General features: G+C 37.7%; 1 protein-coding gene and 1 non-coding gene across 8 annotated transcripts in view; both read right to left on the bottom strand.

Moving 5' to 3' along the window:
• The window catches only part of LOC138693124 (zinc finger protein 235-like), an 80,590-nt gene that overhangs the window by 37,070 nt on the left and 19,986 nt on the right, over positions 1-23,534 (bottom strand). For 2 of the 7 annotated variants that reach the window (XM_069816766.1, XM_069816770.1), the window contains exon 5: positions 2,337-2,419. In XM_069816766.1, the coding sequence (XP_069672867.1) occupies positions 2,337-2,419 (83 nt within the window). Of the gene's footprint in view, positions 1-2,336; positions 2,420-12,427; positions 12,566-13,570; positions 13,669-16,736; positions 18,524-18,662; positions 20,264-23,534 lie in introns of those variants that run through there. The other 5 variants (XM_069816767.1, XR_011330230.1, XM_069816768.1 and 2 more) reach the window with 5 other exon arrangements.
• Positions 11,773-11,844, bottom strand: TRNAY-AUA (transfer RNA tyrosine (anticodon AUA)). Its single transcript has one exon. It is a non-coding gene; the product is annotated as a tRNA-Tyr (tRNA).

Genomic DNA, 23,534 nt, shown 5'->3' with positions numbered 1-23,534 from the left:
TGTTGACTCATTCTGTTAACATAGGGTTTTTTCAACATAAAGTAGAATCTATTTAGACTATTTCATACATTGCAACTACCTACTTATCTCTCAAGAAAAAAAGTTTATCGCTGATGGAATATCTTCAAAAAATATTTTTCCACACTACAGTAGTATAAAACCTCAATTAAGAAATCTAACATTCTTTATATTGCGGTGACTCAAACATCTTAAAAATCTGCAAACAATACTTTTCAACATGCTTTTTTCCTTACTAGAATCTGACTAATACTTTTTGAGTTATTACTAAGTGTAAAAAATGCGAAAATATTCTGCTTCATTGAAAGTCTACGTAAGTAACGCCTTCTCCCGTTATTGCCTGACAATTAGGAAGGAGAAGGTGAATAGTATATTGTGTTACTCTTTAAGATTGACCCATGCGCAGACTAAAGGAATTTTCTAAGTTGTTCCCCATAGTAACAATTGTTTCAAAGCCCTGGAACAATGGAATTCACAATTATAAAAGTATATAGGCCTATTGATAACAATACTCGCAATGAACGACGAAAAGATGATAAATGTGCTAAATTGAGAAAAGTATTCGAGATGTCTGGAGAAGATTTTGGACATGCTTGCTCTCCTGTTGATTACATTACAGTCGATAAGCAGCTCTTACCTCTCCCTGTCCATTGTACATTCAAGGTATTTATCGGAACCATACCCAGAATATTTGGTACAAAAGTCTGTATCTGTGCACACGCAAATGCATATCATTGTGATAACATGTAAGTATACATAGGAGGGAAAGCGGAGGAGTCTCCTGACAACAGACAAGAATCAAGAAATGAGAATTGTCCAAGATCTTATATAAGCTCTCTGTGATACAGAATGAAGGGTAACGACAGACAATTTCAATACAAGTTGTAATTTGACAGAAAAACATTTAGCTCAAAACCTAACGCTCACTGGCACCATAAAAAAAAAACAAAGCTAACATTCCCAAACCAATCACGATAGGGAAAGGAAATGAACTTTAGTCTTCTTTTTGTGGATGTCATTGTAATTCGACTGACTTCTTATTTTCCAAGAAAAAAGGACTGTTTTATGCCTCTGCCATCAGACAGCTTTGTTCCTGGAGTTTCCAGAGTGGCGACAATTTTTCCTGCAGGAACATTTATTTTTGCCCTCTTCTGCCTTGAGCCAGGAGGTATCTCTCTATTGTTAAGCTCTCTAAGGAATTGTTAAAATGTATAATTGTTTCATTCACATCCTGGTTATGGTCTGCAGGCTCCCGTTGATGAATGTGTTTTAGGATATATTCTGGAAAAATTCCAGTTGCTTTAAATCTTTCAGTAACGCTTTTCTTCCTTTTCCTTCTTAATTGATGGTATCTAGGTATTTCTTCAATAAACGAAGGACATGATCTTTAGGAAGTGTTCACTTGCTTTTCAACTTTCACTTAGAAAGAACATATTTCTGTTCAGATTTTAAGCTCTAAGCATGCAACATGGAGGGACTGAATAACATGTGTGTTATTAGGTAGCAAAAGTCAAAATCTAACTTTTTCCTTGCAAGAAGATTATCACTCGTAATGGCTGGCCAATATGTCGCCAATTAAAACTTTTGGAATTTCTTTTGGCAAAGTTTGAGAATATTATATTGCTATTCTGAAATAACATTCATCACACACTTCAACTGTAAACCAATCATTTCCAGACCAGATATACCTAGTCTCTTCAGGTCCCAGTGTAGTCCAGCTTTCATGTAAGTGTTGACATTGTAAACCACTGACCAGAATTACAGTGTTCATGAAAACAGGACTGAATATGACTGCTTTGATGTGTCAATGATTTTCACTGGATATTTAGAACTTCTTTTACAAATTATTATTTTTTTGTCTAGGATCATATGTTACGTTTTTTTTTCTGTCGTAATTAATGTTTGCAGTGAATTTCTAAACATGATGAACGGTTCGGAGAAAAACATTTGGAATGGATTCAAAATGTTAATTCATAATTTCGTAGGGAGTTACAAAGACTTAAATAACAAAGAATTTGTACAAAACATGTTGGAGTTTGAAAATTCCTGGCTGGAAAGTAGTGTAAAAGTTCACTTCTTGCCCGCCCATCATGATTATTTTCCTGAGAATCTAGACATTTTTAGCGAAGGACAAGGAGCAAGATTTCAGAGAACATTAAAGAGACGGAAACTAGATACCAAGGGAAGTGGAGTGTGAATATGACTGATTATTGCAGGATGATTCAGACACAGTCCTGAAAGAGCTTCTAGACAGTCAAGAAAACGGAAATTTCAAACACAATGAACTCTCTATGTGAAGAATCGCACACCACACTCACCTTTCGGTGGAAACCTCATTGTCCTCTGCAGTTATTTCCGCCCTTGGCTCCTCATTCACTGTGTCCAAGTCACTCTGCCCTTCCTAAGAATACAGACCAAATAAAACAGAAAGATAAAACAACTTATATTAACAAAAGCGCATCGATTTTAGAGGCCATAGAACTGCATTTAAATTGTACTTGGTCCTAGTAGAATTTTAGCTAAGAAAAGTCAATTCTTGGGGCAGCATTTTCAGGGGATACTTTTTTTTCTTACAGAACAGCGTTTTTCAACCTTTTTCAAAATGTGCCACACTGAAGGTATAATTTAAAATCTCGCAGAATTCTCATATAATCTAACGTTGTTGCTCCCATTCAGGAAGGAAATTTTGAGGATTTTAGAAGTGAATAAGGGCTATTAAATAGAAAATACATGAGACAAGTATAAAAGCATTAAAATATAAAATAAAATATTTTCAATTTTATACGCATTATTTTTGAGTCCACATACCACATACGGGGGGGGGGGGGGGGGAGTGATAATATGGCGAATGGTGAAAAGGAGTGTATTGCAAAAAAAGGTTAACAAGACAAGCAAAATGCACAAACTGAACTAACACAATTTTTGTATTTTTTTTTTTTTTAAGTTTATGATAGAAATGTAAAATTTCATGACAGAAAATTATTCCTATGCAATATTTGCGTGATAATTATGTTTTTAAGCATGTTTACTTAATTTATTATTTGAATGGTTTATTTATGAAAGGGCCTAAGTCTTGAATACTAAATTGTTAGCAATTAAAGAAAAACTGCTTACAGGCCGAAATTTTTAAATTAAGGCTCAAATAAAAATTGTATCATAAATTCTACAAAGAATTTAGAATGTGAAACTTAGTCCTCTTCATATCTAAATCGATGTATCTATACCCAAAGAGCAGTTATTACATTACAAACTCATTTTCACAAAATAATGACTTAGGCCCTTTCATAAATAACCCATTCATTTAGGAAATACGAAAACATACTTTATCATTACATGTTTTGCTAAGGTATGTAATGCATGATATATTTTCTGTTATAAAGACAAGTATAATACGATAATTTTTGAGGTTGGCACGATATTCTAGCTATACTGATGTGGCAACCCTATCTGTGCATCAGTCATTCTCTTCTCTGCTGCCCGCACATCCACACTGTTTTTATTGAATGCTGCTGTGTGCCACATTCAATGAAAGTTGACTACTGTGGACTCGTTTTTTCACTACTATTGTCACGTTTACTTTTCCAATTTTGGTTACAACAATCTTAAATGTTTTCATTTTTTAGTAGCCCACCTGTGGATCACTCGTATGTGCTCTGGCACGCTACTAAATATAGCTGTTATGGAATAACTATTTGATTACAGTACTGTAGCAAAAATTATCTACGCACGAATTATGAAATTTCTAGTCATGAATTTGGTGAATTTTTAAGTGGCTTATTTTAAGAAACTTTATCAACTGCTAAGGTTATTAGCATCTGAATGACTTGAAGGTCATATTAGCAAAATGAGTCCAGGGTAGTAGCAGTGGTAGGGTTTAAAAAGGGCGCGTCAGCTACTATGGCTATTTTCGCCCTTACCGGTATCTAAAATTCTTCATAAAACAAAAACGCAAATATTATAATAATCAGAGTGCTAAATGAAATAAAAAGCATTATCACGGTAAAACGAGGTACACAAATCCAGTATACCCAAGGTGATTTGTAAAGAATCATAAAAGTGAGCAGTTCTACGACCCTAGGTAGTATTCCAAACGAACCAATAAAATAATTTAATATAATAAATTAATATTTATTTTCATAATATGAGAAAGTATAGGAACTAATCGACAGATTTTATTATCAACACAAACAAGAAATTCAATTGAGTGATTACAAAATTTACACCCTGCGACATTCCCTTTTTTGTCTAATTATAATTATTTGTATTATTATTTTGCTCCTGTTTTTAGATTATTTTTGTCTTTATTGGTCTGATTTGTAATTCCTTATTTTACTGGTTTTATTTCTTTTGAACTGGGTTTATTATTTTTTCAAAACTAGGGCCACCAGAGATATATTGTGTATCACATTTCAAAAAAATTAAATTTTATAAAATATTCGGATGTATAAAGTGCGAAAGTTAGTTAGTTAGTTAGTTAGTTAGTTAGTTAGTTAGTTAGTTAGTTAGTTAGTGGGGTTTAAAAAGAGCGCGTCACTTACTACGGCTATTTGCGCCCTTATCTAAAATTCTTCACAAAACAAAGACACAATACAATAATCTGAATGCTTAACAGAACTAAAAACCGTTGTCACGGTTAAAAGAGGGAAACAAATGCAGTTTCAACAAGGTGATGCATAAAAATCATAAAAGTAAGCAGTTCTCAGACACTAGATAGTATTCAAAAGATATAATAGAATAATAAAACAAATGTCACCAGAAATAAATTATCTGGTGCATTTCTAAAGTGCTCGGATGTAAAAGATCCGAATGTCAAGTTTGTTAAAAAATATATACTAAATAACAAATATAACCTCCGGATGTAAAGGGTCCGAAGGATAAGTAAAACGGATCAATAAAAAACTAAATCACCATGTCAAGCCCTGTATTCCATAAAAATCTCAGAGCTGCATTATTACAATTAAAATCATTTCCAAGAGCGTTACGCAGAATCGAACGAGTTCCATATTGTCAATGAACACTATCATATTTTCTGCAATGCCATAAAAAATGTTACACTGTAAATGGAACATGGCACATATCACAATCCGGCTGAGGCTTGCCACGTAGGAGATGGCCATGTGTCAGACGACATTGCCAATCCTCAACCTAGGGAGTAAAATCTCTTCGTGTCGTGACACTCTTGTGGAGGAATCCCAAACTCTAACAGTATTCTTTATTCTTCGTAATTTATTTCCCTCTTGCGCAGACCATTCTCCTTTGCATTGCCACCATATTGTATCTTTCAAGTAATTTTGAATATCTTGCCACTTCTCACACCAATTCACCTAAGCCTCATTCATAGCACCATCCCTTGCTGCAGCATCCGCTGCCTCGTTACCAGGAATGCCAACATGACCCGGAGTCCACACTACTCCAATCTCATAATCAGCGTTTAGGAGAGTGTGGAAAAGATCCTGGGTTCTCAACACAAGCCGATCATCAGAATTCAAATGCTGCAGAGACTGAATGGCGCTTAAAGAGTCAGAGCAGATAAGGAATCTGCCTCGAGGTTGTCTAATTAAAAACAATAAAGCTCTATAATAAGCATATAGTTCTCTGGTAAAACACTGGTGTACTGGCTCAATTTATATTTAAATATCTGTCCATTGGCAACAAAGGAACAAGCAACACAATCGAATAATTTCGAGGGAAAAATTGTTCTGGGGCCAGGCATCGAAACCGGGAACTTTGGTTAAACGTACCAACGGACTACCAACTGAGCTACCCGGGAAGTCTACCAGACACTTATTGAATTTTTCGCTCTATATCCACAGACAGCAAAGTGGGCTGACAACTGTCAAGCAACCAACATTGAGTGCACACTAACTCTGTGTGACTTAAATTGTGGTTTTCTGTTAACGAACAGTCTTGTGTATTATGCAAATCAAGTTTTCAGGTATAACTCCCTGTAACAGTTCTTTAACATAAAAACCGACACCATAAAACCGCACAGCAGCTGGGAGATGTCTCCGTGAATTTTCACTGTATTGGCCATAAAGAGAGAGATGTGAAAGGTGTCGTAAGAATTGTGCTCGGTCTGTGAGCGGAACTTAACCGCATATGAGCACAACAAGACATTACGGCACCGATACAGTGGTGGTTCTCCCGCTTCGCAAGACAGGCTGTCTATCCGACCCGTTCGGAAGGTCCCTGTAGCGAGTCGTATCCCATGATGATGAATAGTGTCTAAGAGACGTAACTTGGATTTATTTGCGGAGCCATAATTAAAACAGCCATAATCCAGCTTTGACAGCATAAGAGCACGACAAAAGCGTGAAAGCAGTATGCGGTCTGCACCCCAGCAAACCCTTGACAAAAGGCGTAAAATATTTAGGGACTTTCACAACGCCTTTTAAATGACGTCTACGCGCCTCCCACACTGCGTTTTTTGAGTGGAAAATTTAAAGCCATTGCGAGCAGCTCATTCTAATAGCACGTTGATGACGAGTTCCAACTGTCTTCCGATGGATGGAAGCCCAAGAGCTGTAATATTAGCTGAAAACATCAGCATACACCAGAGAGCATACTCGGTCACCCACACAATGGGCAATTTCATTGTTTGCAATGGAGAAAAGACCACTTAATACAGACCCCTCCGGAACGGCGTTTTCTTGAAGATGTCAGTTAGAAATTGTGGTGCGTACTCGAACTCGGAAATACCGCTCTGCCATGAACTTCGCAACAAACGTTTGGAGACTGCCACGAAGTCCTCAATCACGTAGAGTTTGCACAATTCCACAACCCCATGTTTTATCGTAAGCTTTCTCTAGATCAAAGAAGACCACCACAAGATACTCCTTCTTGAGGAAAGCATCTCTAATGGCAGTCTCCAGCCGAACAAGATGGCCTGCGACGGATCTGTGATTACGAAAACTACATTATATATTAGATAATCGGTTTTCCGATTCCAGTACTCACATCAGGCGTTTTCTTATCATCTTTTCCATGACCTTGCATACGCAGTTGGTGAGACATGTCAGCCTATAGATTCCAGGTAAAGAACGATCCTTTTCCGGTTTCTGGACTTGGATTATAATAGCGGAACGCCAAGAAGACGGAAATACCCCTCATTCCAGATTATCTTGTACATTGACAAAAGAAAGGATTTTGCAGCTGGCAGAAGATGGCGAAGCATGTGGTTATGGATGTTATCAGGGCTAGAGGAGGTGTCAGGGGATGTGTCTAGTGCTGCCTCCATCTCCTCGGATGTGAATGGTGCATTGTAGTCTTAAGTGTTATCAGATTTTGAACCTCTTAATTCCTTGAGCTGCTCATTTGTTCAAAAATAGTAGCAAATGTTTGAGCAATTTCTATGGACTGGTGGTCGTTACTCCATTGTTTAGAAGGTCCAGAATTACAGAACTACGTTTCCCCATTATACAGAGGAATTTGTCCCATACGATGTTAGTTGGGAGGTTCATTTTCAATGAATTGACGTAGTTTCTCCAGGACGTGTTCTTAGCATCGCACACACTGCGACGAGCTTTGGCTCAAAGACATTTAAACTGGACAAAATTTTCTTGGTTCGGATGGCACACAAATTGGTGTAAGGCACATTTGCTGTCTCGAATTGCATCTCTGCAGGCATCCGTCCACCAGGGGACAGAGAATTGTTTTGGCCTGCAGGACGACCGGGGGGATAGATAATTCTGCTGACTTCATAACCACATTTGAGGAATGTTCTACTACGGAGTCCACACTTTCTTCTCTGTTATCATAGAATGATATGGACTCCGAAAATGCGACCCACTCCGCTTTTTAATAACCCAGTTTAGAGAGCGAGATTCTGCAGGACGTAAAGCGGAACATAGGCATTCGAATGGGGTAGTAGTAAGTACCATGTAGATCGGGATTCACAGACGATTCGAAGTGGGTGGACAAAACTATGCTACAAATGGAGATATCTATCATGGAGTAAGTACTGTAAGCAAAGGAAACGTGTGCTGCTTCCCCTGAATTCAGAGTAACGAGATTTACATGGGTACATAACTCTGCTATTTTATTTCCTCTGTCATCTTCGGAATTTGAGCCCCAAGAATGGTGGGATGCATTGAAATCCTCCACTACCAGATTTGGGGCAGTTACCTGCGAGAGATTATTATGTTCAATTTCATGCAATTTGAAAGGTGTATCTGGGGGCATATAAACAGAGACTATTGAAAACTGTATGGAAGGTAAAGTTACTCTAGCCACTATGCATTGATGTGGACTGTTAATGTTGATAGCAGAGGAAAAGATACTTTGGCGAAGTAGGAGGGCACAATGTCCGTTGGCAGGAATACCGTCAAGGTGATCGTACTGGTGAACGTAGATCCAGAGATACTCAGGGAGTTTTCAGGCCAGAGGTGTGTCTCCTGAAGACATAAAATAGTAGGGTTCTCATGATAGATCAATTGTTGTAGTTCTGTATATCTGCTGCCTTCACCGTTCACATTCCAGTGCACAATATTAGTCATCAAGAGGAGCTAAATCATGGTGGTGGCTTCAAAGGGGATCTTCTCTTCTTATCGTTGCTATAATTTGGTGTCTTTGACTGAGACAGCTTAACCTTCGACCTTGGGGACTCACTCGCAGATCGTCGCACACCTGATCTTGATCTTGATCGAGCACGTGATCGAACAAGGAATGCGACGTCGCGGCTATCGACCAGTGCTTGAATCTTTGTCTGTCGCCTCGGTAGTGATCTTTTTTGGAACATAAGGCCTGATATCAAGGCCACACGTGTCGTCTCACACAGCTCCATTGCTTATTGAGTCTGTCTAGTTCACACGTTCCACTCTCCTCCATATCCACATTTCAAATGCTTCTATTTTTTTCTCTTCTTTTCGTCGTAATGTCCATGTGTCTGCAGTATACAAAGCCACACTCCACACAAAGCACTTCACTAGTCTCTGCCTTAGATATTTTTCCAGAGTCCGCAGATGATACTCCTTTCTCCATTAAAAGCTTCCTTTGCCATTGCTATTCTCCTTTTGACTTCATCGCTGCAGCTCATGTTACTGATTATAGTACATCCCAAATATTTGAAGCTGTGCACTTGCTCTACTGTCTCATTTAGAATTCGCAAGTTTACCTTCTTTATTTTCTTGCGACAACAATGGTCTTCGGCTTGTTTACATTTATCTCCATCCCATACTGCTCACAGCTGTCCTTTAGGTCCTGTAGGATATCTCTTAGTATCGTCTTCTCTTCTGCTATCAATGCCATATCATCAGCAAATCTTATGCATTTATCCTCGACCTACTTTTACCCCGCCCATGTTCTGAAAACAGTTTTTCACCAAATCCTCCAAGTAGATGTTGAACAGGGTAGATGATAAGGGGCATCCCTGTCGTACGCTTGTCCTATGAATATAGTGATCATTATATCTTAGAGATAAAATTCGTTAGAAAATTCGTTTAACCATTTCGGGAACTTGAAAACTTGTCCGAGAATTTTAATTAAGTTGGAGTCTACCCATAATAAGTTCAAGAAAATTCAAACACTTCACACAGTCTCTTTCTTTTCGTTTTCAGTTTCTGTCTTCTTTCCTTAAGTTTACTGCATGCCCTATTACAAGGCGCTCTAGGCCATGACCTACTTGCCCTATTGCGAAATCCGGCTTGGTCCCAGGCACCAAGACATTCCTCCATCAGCATCGGAAATCTGTAGAACCTCCAAGATACTTTCAATTATTTGAAGCGATAGATGTGGCATCTCCTACTTTTTCGTAAGTATGATCATGTTTCCCCGTCTTTCCAAACTCTGTCTTGGCTAAGGCTAAGTGATCGACGAGCTCTGCATTCCCTTGTTCTCTTGTTTCAAATTCTGCGCACCGCTACCCCAATATATTTGGCTTCTCGTTTTCAAAATTTATCCGCATATCATCAGCTAAGTACAAGATCTCATTATAACAATTTACTCATTATACCCTACCACAAGACATCTTTATATTCTTCATCCTATACAGTTTCAGTTGCTAGAAATTGGAACTCGCTTCCGAGTGATATAAGGGGTTGTTGGACAATAGCTTCATTTAGGTCAAAATTACATAAATTCTTACTTAACAGATGAATTGCTGATTAATATTTGTTACTTATAATGAAACTAACATCTGTCCATTCTTATTATTATTATCTTTAATTTCTCTAAATAGATTTACAAAAGCTCTAATGACAATTACATTAATATTCTCATTATAGAAATAGAAATATATATATTCTCCCTGTAACATAGTCCTAGTAAGCTTATATTAAATTAATTTTCATCATTTTACTAGCTATCTCAAATATTAAATTAATTATAATTCATTGAATTAAATTAGCTCATAAATTAAGTTACTACTTTACCTTATAGATTTATCTAAATTTAAATAAATGTGTAGTGAAGATTATTGCTGGTGAACCTTTTAAGTGTAGTGAAAATATTTGTAATTTAAATTTATGTATTGTATTGATTAAGGCTGGTTGAGTGGAAGAGAAGGCCTTATGGCCTTAACTCTGCCAGCGAAAATAAAACATTATTATTATTATTATTATTATTGTTGCAACAACAATTATGGGAGAAAACAGCATTGGCTAGGTTGCCGGAATTGTCTCCATAACCTACCAGCACAGATGAACGTCTATCCAAAAGACAGTTACGACACATGTTAAGAGTGCTGCCTCGTTTGGCAAACATCTCTACTCACGAAATAAACGCCACTTTCAAATCTTGAATCGTAAATATCTATTGTAAGTAAAACAGAACTTCCTATAATTCTTACAACCTTCAATATGTTAAACCTGTGAGTTTAAATGCAGCCTTCAATTTGTGGAGGAGCATATCAGGAATAAACTCTCAAACAGCTGTTTGCACAAAATTAGAAAAATTGCTTCACTATGCGTTTTTTATATATGCCTCCATACTACACATGATTTCGCATCAAAATACGGTAATTTTCATAGTTATATAAGCATGAAGTTGGTTTGGACATTATTCTTTCCCCATACTGCATATTTTTTGCATTTTTCTTAAAAGTAGAAATTGTACAAAACTGCGTTTTGAAAGGTTCACTCATATATAGATAACAACAATTATTAAGAAATATTTCAAGATGGTAATACTAGGGGCTTAACTCTACAAAGCAAGATCTTATTCCTAGTCAAAACTAACTGTATTATGATTGAGAGTATTTTCTTCAAAACTTAAACAAAACAATCACATCGCAATTTAAATTTGGGCTACTCAGAAACAAAGAAATAAACAATAAATAGCACATATATTATTATAATGTACCGAAGTACATATGATTTTTCCATGCAGATATTCTGCGTCATCATACGAAGAAAGAGTAATGGAACGGAGAAAAATTCTCTCCGGCGCCGGGATTTGAACCCAGGTTTTCAGCTCTACGTGCTGACGCTTTATCCACTAAGCCACATCGGATTCCACCCCGGCGTCGGAAGAATCGTCTCAGTTTTAAGTTCTAACTCTTGAGTTCCCTCTAGTGGCCGCCCTCTGCACTACGTCATAGAATATATGAACCTAGGACCGAAGTCCACACATGTGTTGAGGTGCACTCGAAATGAGTGACTAGTTGGCCGAGATCCGACGGAATAAGCGCCGTCTTAAATCACGAAGTGATTTACGCATATCATATATATTATTATAATGTACCGAAGTACATATGATATTTCCATGCAGATATTCTGCGTCATCATATGAAGAAAGAGTAATGGAATGGAGAAAAATTCTCTCCGGTGCCGGGATTTGAACCCGGGTTTTCAGCTCTATATGCTGACGCTTTATGCACTAAGCCACACCGGATTCCACCCCAGCAGCGGAAGAATCGTCTCAGTTTTAAGTTCCAACTCTTGGGTTCCCTCTAGTGGCCGCCCTCTTCACTACGTCATAGAATATATGAACCTAGGACCGAAGTCCACACATGTGTTGAGGTGCACTCGAAATGAGTTACTAGAATAGAATTAAGACGGCGCTTATTCCGTCGGATCCCGGCCAACTAGTCACTCATTTCAGTGCACCTCAACACATGTGTGGACTTCGGTCCTAGGTTCATACATTCTATGACGTAGTGCAGAGGGCGGCCACTAGAGGGAACCCAAGAGTTGGAACTTAAAACTGATACGATTCTTCTGACGCCGGGGTGGAATCCGCTGTGGCTTAGTGGATAAAGCGTCAGCACGTAGAGCTGAAAACCTGGGTTCAAACCCGGCGCCGGAGAGAATTTTTCTCCGTTCCATTACTCTTTCTCCGTATAATAAATAGCACACAGATAGCTTTACTGTCCCCACTGTTAACAAAATTCGTTGTACGTAGAAGGTTCTGTGACGAGCAGAATACAAGCTAAACTTTGGAAAGAAGAGCCAGCACAACAATGAGCTCCACTCACCTCGGCTTCACACTTCACCACGGGAAATTGATTGGGTAATATAATTTCTTCAGATTTTATCTCTGATATGTGATCGTAGCTGTCGTCCACGCATTCCTCCTTTATCCTAGTCACATGCAGATCCAATAAATTCCCTTCCTGCAGAACACAGAGACATTCTCACTGAGTATTATATTACAATATGAACGAAGCTGATCACAAGTATTGCAGGTTGCACTCTGGGTCTGCATACCAGTGCTTCAATATTAATTATAGCACAGACAAGAAATTATGGAAATAATTGAAGGAAAGTGAATAACAGACTTTAAAAGTCAAATATGTAAGAGAGAAGGCAATACTTCACTTATAAGCGTGAATAAAAAGGAAACAAATCTGTGATGGTATTCAGATGATATTAAGACGATATATTTCTTTTTTTCTTTTGTGGGTTATTTTACGACGCTGTATCAATATATCAGGTTATTTTAGCGTCTGAATGAAATGAAGGTGATAATGCAGGTGAAATGAGTCCAGGTTCCAGCACCGATAGTTACCCAGCATTTGCACATTCTGGGTTGAGGGAAAACCCCGGAAAAATCCCAACCAGGTAACTTGCCTCGACCAGAATTCGAACCTAGGCCACCTGGTTTCGCGGCCAGACGCGTTAATCGTTACTCGACAGGTGTGGACATAACGATATAAGATAAAATATTGTCAATACACTGACTATAATATTTTCTTATTCAATTAGCATATTTTATTTTGGCACTCAACATTGGCCCAAAAATTAAATTTATAAAGTACATTTAGACTAAAAAAATCCCAACACAAGCTATTGGCGCTCAAGTGCAATGAAAGAAATATGACTAATTTGTGGCACATCATCGCAACATTTAATCAAGATTCTTGAATATTAAGTTTGTAAACTTGCCACCATGCACTTACGTTGGCACCACGGTACAAACGGCACCGTAAGATTTCATAAGCTGAAGTAGAGCTACCTATGTATGTATAAAATTGTATGTTTGTAAGTGAATGATAGCTAAATGACCAGAGGCCAATGCTGTCGCTCAACATTGTAACACACTGCAGCCAATAATTAATAAAAATAAATGGTAATATAGGAATGAGAGAGTAAAGAAGGGGGTAGAAAAATAGTCTTACATCTGGTGAAAGATTTTCCTCTTCTTTAATAGCGATATCACATGGCTGCACTGCCAGAGGATCGACCTCGGGATCCGTCTTGATAGCATCCATTACAACTAAAAGAACAGTGTAAAAAAATTACCCGTTGCTCTTTATATATATATATATATATATATATATATATATATATATATATATATATATATATATACATGTGTGATCTGCTAAATCTCAATAGGAATCTGTGCACTACAGAAAAGTGATTAAGGTTATACATAAATTAATTTGGATTGAAATCGTAATTGTCAATGCAACAATTGGCTACACATTTCCTCTATTTCTAGCTCTATCGTTATTTCCACAGTAACAAACACATGCACATCATTGTAAACTTTACTACGTAGGAAAGAGTGAACAATTCGTAACGAGACACAATCTGCATTCACCTTTGCATTAAAGTAGCATTTTAACACACAGCTACAGAAAGCAACACAATATTGGCATGCCCTGACTTGCTTAAGAGTAACAGCTGTTGTTATTTAGTCAACTATCCGAAGACAGGTCTGAATCTCACAAGTGATACCTAGAAAACACCACTTATCAGGCAACTATATATACTTGTTTTTTTGAAAGATGGGACATGACAGTTAAGCGGCCGAAATTGGAACTACAGTGCTATGTTGCCAATATGAACTACCATGCTCCCAGCTGATGGAAGCTAGCAATTGACGTTAAAACATTAAGGCCGGGATTACGATCGACGTTCGTTTGCGTTACGTTACGATGAAGTACGTAGAAGTTCGACAAATGAAAGCTTCGTGTATTTCATTACGATCAACGTTAGAATGAACGAACGCATGACGGCATTTGTTTCAACATTGCCAAGGTCAAGCTTTCACAAACGCAAAGAAACGTAAGCTGAACGTCAACCAATCACGAATCAGAAGCCCTTCATATGTTTTCACCTCTTCTTTCGTTGTAGATGCGCCATATTGCTACTGAAATATTAAATAAAATCATATTAATTAAAAATTACATAATACGAGAAACGATCTTTGATTGAATATGTCACATCACATGAATATATTTCCTCTATATGGCATAAAACACATTTTGTTTAAGATTAAACATTATAGGCAGCAAACATGAAAGCCTTCATAACACCTAATTCAACAATTGCGTTTCGTATATCCCTGTACTGCAATGGTAAACAGCGTGGTCGTGGTGTAGATGGACCCTGGTTCGATCCTGGGTCAAACCTATTTTTTTAACTTTTTAATGATTTATTTACATTATTTTATATGTGTTATTTTATTTTAACCCGAAATAAAGGGGCTTTTACCTCACAAATAATATATTCGTAATTCGCACTAGTCCAGCTATTTAGTAGGGAAAACTGTTGTACCTTCAGCATAGTATAGCTTTGAAATTTTTTTTATTTCATTTTTTTATTTTTTTTTTTATTTTTTAAACCTAGAGGACTCAAACTGAAGTAGATTGTAGAGAAAGTCGCTCAGTAGCTCTGGTCGTAATTTCGGTTTGATTTATTGCAAAGTGTGAGTTCTGTGGACGAAACAATTTTTTTAGTACCAGAAGTAAACATTTCGTTCATTGATATTATGATTTCTAACACAAAACCAAGAAATAAAATCTTGTAAAGTAAAGTTGTAAAGGAAACTTCAATAATTATTTCAAGCATTTTTCATTTAAAGTATTTCATTTCTACAAATTAAAAAAAGGTGAAAAGTGTTTCAAGGTACAACAGTCTTCCCAAGTACCGGTATATGGTTTTATTATTATTATTATTATTATTATTATTATTATTATTATTATTATTATTATTGTCATTCTATATTATTCTATCGTAAAATATTTTTGTAATACCGGTAGGCCTATTTTATTTGTCTCAAAGTTACCATAATATTCAATGTTTGTCATAATCAGCTGACTGACTGACGTCTGCATTTTAGTACTCATTATGGCCGGCAGAGCGTGATAGTTGTCACGAACGTCGATCATAATACATAGCCTCTGAACGTTCGGTAGAAATTCAAAGTACAGATGAACGCAACATAACGTAACGCAAACGAACGTCGATCGTAAACCCGGCCTAATTGACAATTGACGCGAAGGTAAGAAAACAATACAAAAATCGACAGAGAATCAAACACGAAACGTACCAATGCTAACATTGTGTGCACAATAAATGTCGCCAAGAGAGCTATTAAGCACTCGCCACGTGGGAACGGTAAGTTTGGCAACTCAACCGTTGTTACCATAGCAACAGGCCTACCACGCTATGTGACATTCAGTTGTTTTTCGGATCGCAACGCTTCTGTCATGTCCCATCTTTCAAAAAAAAAAACAAGTATAGCCCAGGAGATCATGGGGGAAGGTGGCCAGTTCCTTTCCCCCTCCATTGCATACATCGCCAACGTGCTACATATTACACTAGTCAAACTTCAAATGCATACAAATAACTGTTTTAATAAGAGATATTACCTATGAAATTATCACAAGTGATTTCACTAATAGGCCCAAACAATGTGTCCTGTGTTTGACACGACAGATGCGTTGTTAAGAGCTAATTTTAAGACTATTACGGCGATTACATTCAAATTCTTTTTGTTACGATATTCATTTTGTCGTAAATATTATCCTGGTTTAGAAAGGCCAGTTTCAATAAGATGAAATATGTCAAACTCTCCCTTATTACACCTCTGGGATGGTAATAAATTTAGAGCCCGGTTATTTAGGCATTTATAATAGTTAAAATAGGCAGGCAATAAAAGCGATAAAACGTTAAAAAGCCACAATAAATTTTGAATAAGCCATTATACATTTTAAAAAGGGATAATATATTTTAGCAATAAATTTAAATTATATCAACATAACTCACATATTTATTTCATAGTTGGCACATGTTGACTTATAAAATACTGTTTTTTCGTGATTAATTGTCTTTCACAAACTTTACATAACAAAACTGTTGCATCGGTTGAAAACACATGAGCACCAAATTCACTAACTTAGGCATGAAGTTTACTTTTCAATTGTTTACTGAGTTTAGACATTCTTGCTAACCGATCTTATACTTTCTGTCACCCGAAAATTACTGACTGATTCTTACTCAAATTTCTTTCTCCTACAACAATAAACAATAGCAATAATCACGAATACATACCTCTTTGAAGTAGCCTATTAGAATAAAAATGAACCCCACATTAGCGATACTCTCACTTCCCGTTCAGATACAGCAATAATAAGGATGAACAGCATCCAGCACGATCAAAGGAGCCATGAACAAAGATACGAAAACCGGGCCAGCTGAAGATACCAATTACCATTACAATCTCCTGGTGTTTGGTATAGAGGTATAGGATCAAGACATACGTGATTTATTGAAGAGCATCTCATTATGTTATTATTAGGACATGACTTTCTTATTTTAACCTCTTTACTTCGATTTTCCCACTTTATTATTTATACAACGCTCGTAAATTATTCCATTTTCAACTACACAACCAATTCCAATACAGGCTAAGGAGTCTGATCACCATATTAAGGAAAACCAAACCCTTATCTTTCATGATACAGAGTATCAAGTCCCTGTATTGTGAACCTTACAGAACACTTAAGTGAGGAGGAGTTTTGTATTTGTAAAAGAGTGCCTGAAGACCGCTGAAAATTTTAAAGACTCTGAGTTCGATATATTGGGTGTAGACATAGTGGATGGTTATTCGCGAAACATATTACACATCATCGGTTTATATAGGGCTCCGAAAGAAAGCTTGAACGTACTGTGTAAAGTAAGAGATGTTGGAAAATAGACACATTCCCGGTCAATATGTTATCGTCGCGGGAGACCTAAACTTGCCCCAGGTAAACTGGCAGGTACAATAGAGGTAGGGATAGAGCAGACCTAGTCATTAGTAAACTCACTCATCTCGAAACATAACATAAGTAATAAATAAGGCAACTAGGGAGATTCCTTACTAGAAATATTTCTTTTAAGATCTTCAGAAATAGTCGCAATTCCAAAACTAATTCATAAATTGTCTCAAATTTTATTACCGCGTAAATTGTCATGTAAACAAAATTGCGAATTACAACTAAAGAAAAGCCTTCGTATTCAGTTTATACACTTTGCATATACGAATCTAGGTTTGGTTAGTTTAAGATTTTGTTATTCTTTGCATTTACTATCAATTGCATTACTTTATCTTGTAAGTGTCAGCGTGTTATAGTGACATTTGTATACGCCATACTTACAGAAGAAATTGAATTTCAAATTAAATGATTGAAAATACGTAGTACCTCGCTTAGTGTAATTTTGGAGACTGTGGCAACAGATACACGATACAATATTCATATACTACACAGAATAATTCCCTACTCTTTAACCCTTTGCTGGTCATGTTCCATTTTGTAGCCTGATTGGTAACGGGTGAGCGCCGAAATACGTTGAAGAGAGAGAATCCATGTACACGCAAGAAACGCTTTAGTGACTACCGTGTATCACTGTAGTTGATAGACTGAAATTACAGGAAAATCCTTTCATTCCATTTGACGAATAAGCCCTATAAATTGCATTGTAGGTATTGCATAACAGTATATTATTACATATAAATTTCCAAGAGAAAAATATAATCCATGGATCCATGAATGTTGAATGAAATATTAAGGTTATCACAATTGCAGCTGTGAGAGCATCAGAGTTGCAACTCGGTAGTTTCCTATTATCATATGTAAACTTTAAAAAGTTCAACATACAAATGTATGGAATATGTAAATACACCCATTAATATTCACATCTCTTACAATATGTAGGCCTACATTAAACCATAGGCTCTGATGTTTTATATTTTCTGAAGTTGAAACAAGTTAGCAAAATACACTTTATACTCCGTACAGTAAACCTGTTTCATCTTTCCATTGTGTTGACAGTAAACTGAAAACTCTCTCAACATTTGCATCGTGTATTGAGATTGAAGAGAAATATTCAGCTATGTTAAGTAATTCAGTGAACTGTTCATTACTGTTCATAAATGAAGATGTGGAGACGAATATGGTGATCTTAGAATGTGAATAAAATGTTTGTACTAAAGAGTACTCAAACAAAAAGTGCTGCCTTTATTGCAAATTAAACAGTGGCTAAGGGTTGACAGTCTTTCATACTAGAGAGAAAACGGAAACTTCCAAATGAAATTCGGTTAGAGATGATGTCAGATTAGTCTTATGAAATCGAGAATATCATGTACTGTATAACAATGACCTTTCCAGACAGATTCCCTGGTCATAACCTGCAGATGATTTTCTCGTACTGAGTTTTTCACTATCTTGTTGTAGTACTTTGTGTTAATTGTTATTCGCAAAATTTAGGCCTGCACATAAAAGTATCGATCAACGTTGAGTCATGGTATTTTTACTACACTGCACATCAGTTTTAATCTTTAAGTTCCTACATCAGTTCCAGAACTTTCCTCATCCTGACGTGTTTATTCCAAATGTTCAGTTATCCAATAATCCATTCCAAAAGTTGCCTTCTCCATATTTCATTTCTAACTCGTGTCCCTATTATTAGTAATACCCTCATGATCACTTCGAAAAATTTGTTTTTAATGTTATCATCATCATCGTCCTTGCAGGTATTAGGCCGTAGTGGCCTTTTAATGTTATATCTTTCAAAACGAAACAATTCTTTATTAAGATTCGACAGAACATAAATGGTGAAATAGTTTTTCTTAAATACCTGAAAATTTGTAAAAGTGGATAAGACAGGTTTTGGAACTATAGGACTCATATCTTGACCTTTTCAGAAAATTATTTTAAAATTGACAGACCAATAATGTGAAAAGAATACTGCTGAAGTACCATAATTATCTTTGTAATTATCAAAAACATAATCAATTCAATTAATTTTGAACTATGAACATATACACTCAGCCCTCACATCACACCACGTTGGTTTATAAATACTGATGTTGCTAATGCTGTTTTAGCCGTCCATGCCTTTTTAGAGTACTCAACTGCGTAAAACGCCTTCCACAAACATTGCATGTGAATGGTTTCTCACCAGTATGTAGGCGACCATGACGTTTAAGATCCCACGACTGCGAAAAACACTTTCCACAAACATCACATGTGAATGGTTTCTCACCAGTATGCAAGCGTCCATGCCGTTTAAGGTCGCTCGACTGCATAAAACACTTTCCACAAACATCGCATGTGAATGATTTCTCACCAGTATGCAAGCGCCCATGAAATTTAAGAACGCACGACTGCGTGAAACACATTCCGCAAATATCACATTTGAATGGTTTCTCACTAGTATGCTGAAGTTCATGGATTTTTAGATCAGAACGCTCCGGACAACACTTTGCACGAATATTGCAATTAAATGGTTTATTACCCGTATGGAGAAGTCCATGCCTTTTCAGGTCATTCGACCGTGTAAAACACTTTCCGCAGAAATTGCATTTGAATGGCTTCCCATCGATATGCTGGATTTTATGGGATTTTAGTTTACGCGGCTCAGAGAAGCACTTTCCACAAATATCACAACTGAATCCCTTCTCATCAGTGTCAGCACGTAAATTCTTTGCCGACGAAACTGAATGCTTCGTAGACTCACAATTATTAGTCACGTCTTCTCCATGTGCAATAGGTTCGTATTCAGATGATACGGTGATGTCGTGGGAGTCTGCAAAGCTATCATATAAACATGTCATTAGTCAATATACGTGAAAATTAGTAAGCGTTCACAAAACATATAAAACCCGCAACGACACACATTTAAACACTAGAACACAATAGTGGGTTAAAGGACAATAGGAAAATATTAGTAGCAAGGTTTCAGTTTTGCTAAATTAAATGTAACACCACTAACATACATGTAATTATATCATCTTAAATGGGTGGCATAGATGCCAAGACACATGACATACTGGAAGAAAGCATTGAAATAATACAGTCTGATCTGTAAGTCGCCATATAGTAGCGGAATAAGCGAGAAGCCGCTAGATACGAGAAATGTAGTGCTAACCCTGATTATACGTGAGCGTCTTAGCATTCAGGACAATGAAGCATTCACGAATGAGTATAAAACTCTCTTGGTATTGAGACAGTGGCGGACTCTGGTGGGAATGAATGTAGGGGAAACCGTAAACAGAGAAAAACGAAATACAGTATTAATAAATAATGAGAAGAAAACAAATAATAATAATAATAATAATAATAATAATAATAATAATAATAATAATAATAATAATAATAATAATAATAATAATAATAATAATGCTTAGACAACTGTCCGAAGATCAGTTCCTTTCCCCCTCCTTTGCATACATCACCGACTACATATTACACTACTCACACTTCAGATGCATACAAACAATTATTCTTCCCCTAACACATCGTGAAGTGAGATGTACTGCCTGATAATAGATGTACATATCAGCCAGAACCTCAATCAGAGAAAAATAATAATAATAATAATAATAATAATAATAATAATAATAATAGTTTTATCTCTGATTATGTATTGTTTGTGTGTTATGTGCAAATTATTTAGCATTTGGTCAGTCCACACAATTCCAGAACAAGAAAGATCAAGGACACAGGACAATACAATTAAATGAAGGAAACTTGTCTGGTTTTCAATCAGGAATATTTCAGACATATTATAAGATACTGATAGTGTCTATACTTCAGCCTCATGAACAGCAAACTGGTCGAAGTGAGTCCTTCCAAGTCAGTGACCGGTGGGTGCAACGATGACTCTCGAGGTCTTCTTTTCATCTAATCACCAACCACCCTTTTCGTTTTCTCGTCTTTTTCATCACTCTATTTTTCTCCGCTGGCCACCATTGCATGCGGAACGCCCACCACAACTTCACACCCATGTCCACCTCTCCATCCCCGCTGTTTGTTTTTGCCACGTCCGTCATGTTAAGGATGCCTCATGAGGCTTCATTCTTCCTCCCCTTCTAGTTATTATATCCATTCTTAGGTTAAGGTTCTCAGGCTTATAACTCCCGTCTCACCAGCGGGGATTTTTTCTATCTCCGTGGTCCTGTACCATGGTTTCGAGCGCGACTTCTGAATTGTGGCCTGACAGGGCGCCCAGAAACGAAGCAATAGTGGACCTTTCACACTGCCCCTATATACAAGTATAAGTGCGGAAACCGGAGCAGTAGTCATGTACATTCACGTAGAGACCCAACGGGGGACTGGGGCGATTTAGACGCCCCAGTGACCGACTCTGCTTGCCGGGGCGGATATATCACTCAGACGTGCCACCGCTAACAAAAGGGTTAAGCGATGTAATCAACCACAAGTCCCCTGAAGCTTTCCGGTCTCCGATTATTCGGTTTAAGATGGTCGGGCGAGCTTTTTGTGAGTTGGGTTGTGGAAGCTGGATAGTCCTGGGATTGTTCAGTGTAGAGTGGAGAGCCACGGGCGGTTATTCCCGTGGTAGGGGCATTAAATTGCGTATCGTTTCTGATGGGTACTACTTGCCGTTAGGTGTTTAATGCCCAGTTTTAAGAGTAACTTGCGTGAGATGAGTTGCTTGGGATCGGGTTGTGCGGGGTCTCCATGGCCAGCTCAGTCCATAAGAAATTTTAGGTGTCTTTTTCTTCACCCCCTGTGGCAGGCTGACGCCGACGATTCTGTAGGGGGGCAGTTCCAAAATGGCCTCATCGCACTTCTCTTCTCTTCCATTAGAGAAACAACATAAGAAACCAAAGTTAGGAAAAGCTATGCGACTCGTGGTAATATGATGAACATTGCAATGCACTTGGACCCTGATAAAGTAACAGTTAAAGTGCCGGATCCAAAGATCATTAGTATCACATTGGACGGAACAGAAAAGACTATGAAGCACATCAGTCCATTTTACGTGAGACGCGCACTCGACGGAGTCGTTTGGAAGGTCAAAAATGCAACTCGCCTACGCAACAGTAGTCTCCTCATCGAGACTATATCTCCAAAACAGAATGAGACGCTGTTGAAAGCGAAGTTGCTAGGTTCTTACCCTATTAAACTCGAACGGCACTCCTCGCTGAACACCGTGCGGGCAGTAGTGCATACGGATTCTCTGGACGGTATGTCTGATGAAGAGATCCAACTAGAACTGGCGGAGCAGTCCGTGTCCAAGGCTTACCGTTAATTACGTAAGCGGGACGGACAGACTGTTCCGCTGAGCACTGTGTTTATGACCTTCGAAAAGCCTGTCCTACCAGAATACATCCTTGTCGGGTACGAGCGTGTCCCTCTTTGTGCGTATGTGCCGAACCCAATGCGGTGTTTTAGGTGCCAACGGTTCGAACATACGCAAAAGCGTTGCACTAACAATACCATATTTGCAAAGTGTGGCGGTTCTGACCATGGGGATTCCCCATGTGCCAGGCGCCGAGCGCTGTGTGAATTGTTCTGGGGACCACGCGCTTATTCTAAAAATTTCCCGAAGTATATGGTAGAGAAGGATATGCAATAGTTCCGAGTTCGAGAAAATATTACGTTTTTCGAGGCGCGTAAGAGTATTTAGGTCAACAAAAAAAGGTGATGGAAAAGTCCTATACAGCAGTATTGCAGAAAGCAACAGACGCAATTGATGCATTGACGCAAAAGCTACCGCTTGCTAGTATACCTGAGATGTGTATTGCATGCGCAAACCACATGTATATGGACGTTACCACTCCGACTGCTGAATCAGACGACACATTTGGCCTTGTTATCAGGCCTACGTTCCAAAGCGATCACTACCGTGGCGAAAGATAAATATTCAAGGCCTGGTAGATCGCCGCGACCTCGTACTCCTTGTTCGGATGACGGGTCGAGATCACATTCTCGATCCCGTGCTCGATCAAGATCACGATTAGGTGTGCGATGTTCTGCGATTGAGTCCCCACGGTCGAGGGCTAAGCATTTTCAGTCAATGACACCAAATCATCGAAAAGATAAGAGAAGATCCCCTGTG

The sequence above is a fragment of the Periplaneta americana genome, chromosome 17, assembly GCF_040183065.1.
Source record: "Periplaneta americana isolate PAMFEO1 chromosome 17, P.americana_PAMFEO1_priV1, whole genome shotgun sequence".
Lineage (NCBI taxonomy): Eukaryota > Metazoa > Arthropoda > Insecta > Blattodea > Blattidae > Periplaneta > Periplaneta americana.
The sequence above is the reverse complement of the archived record's forward strand: the minus strand, read 5'-3'. Positions and strand labels throughout refer to the sequence as shown.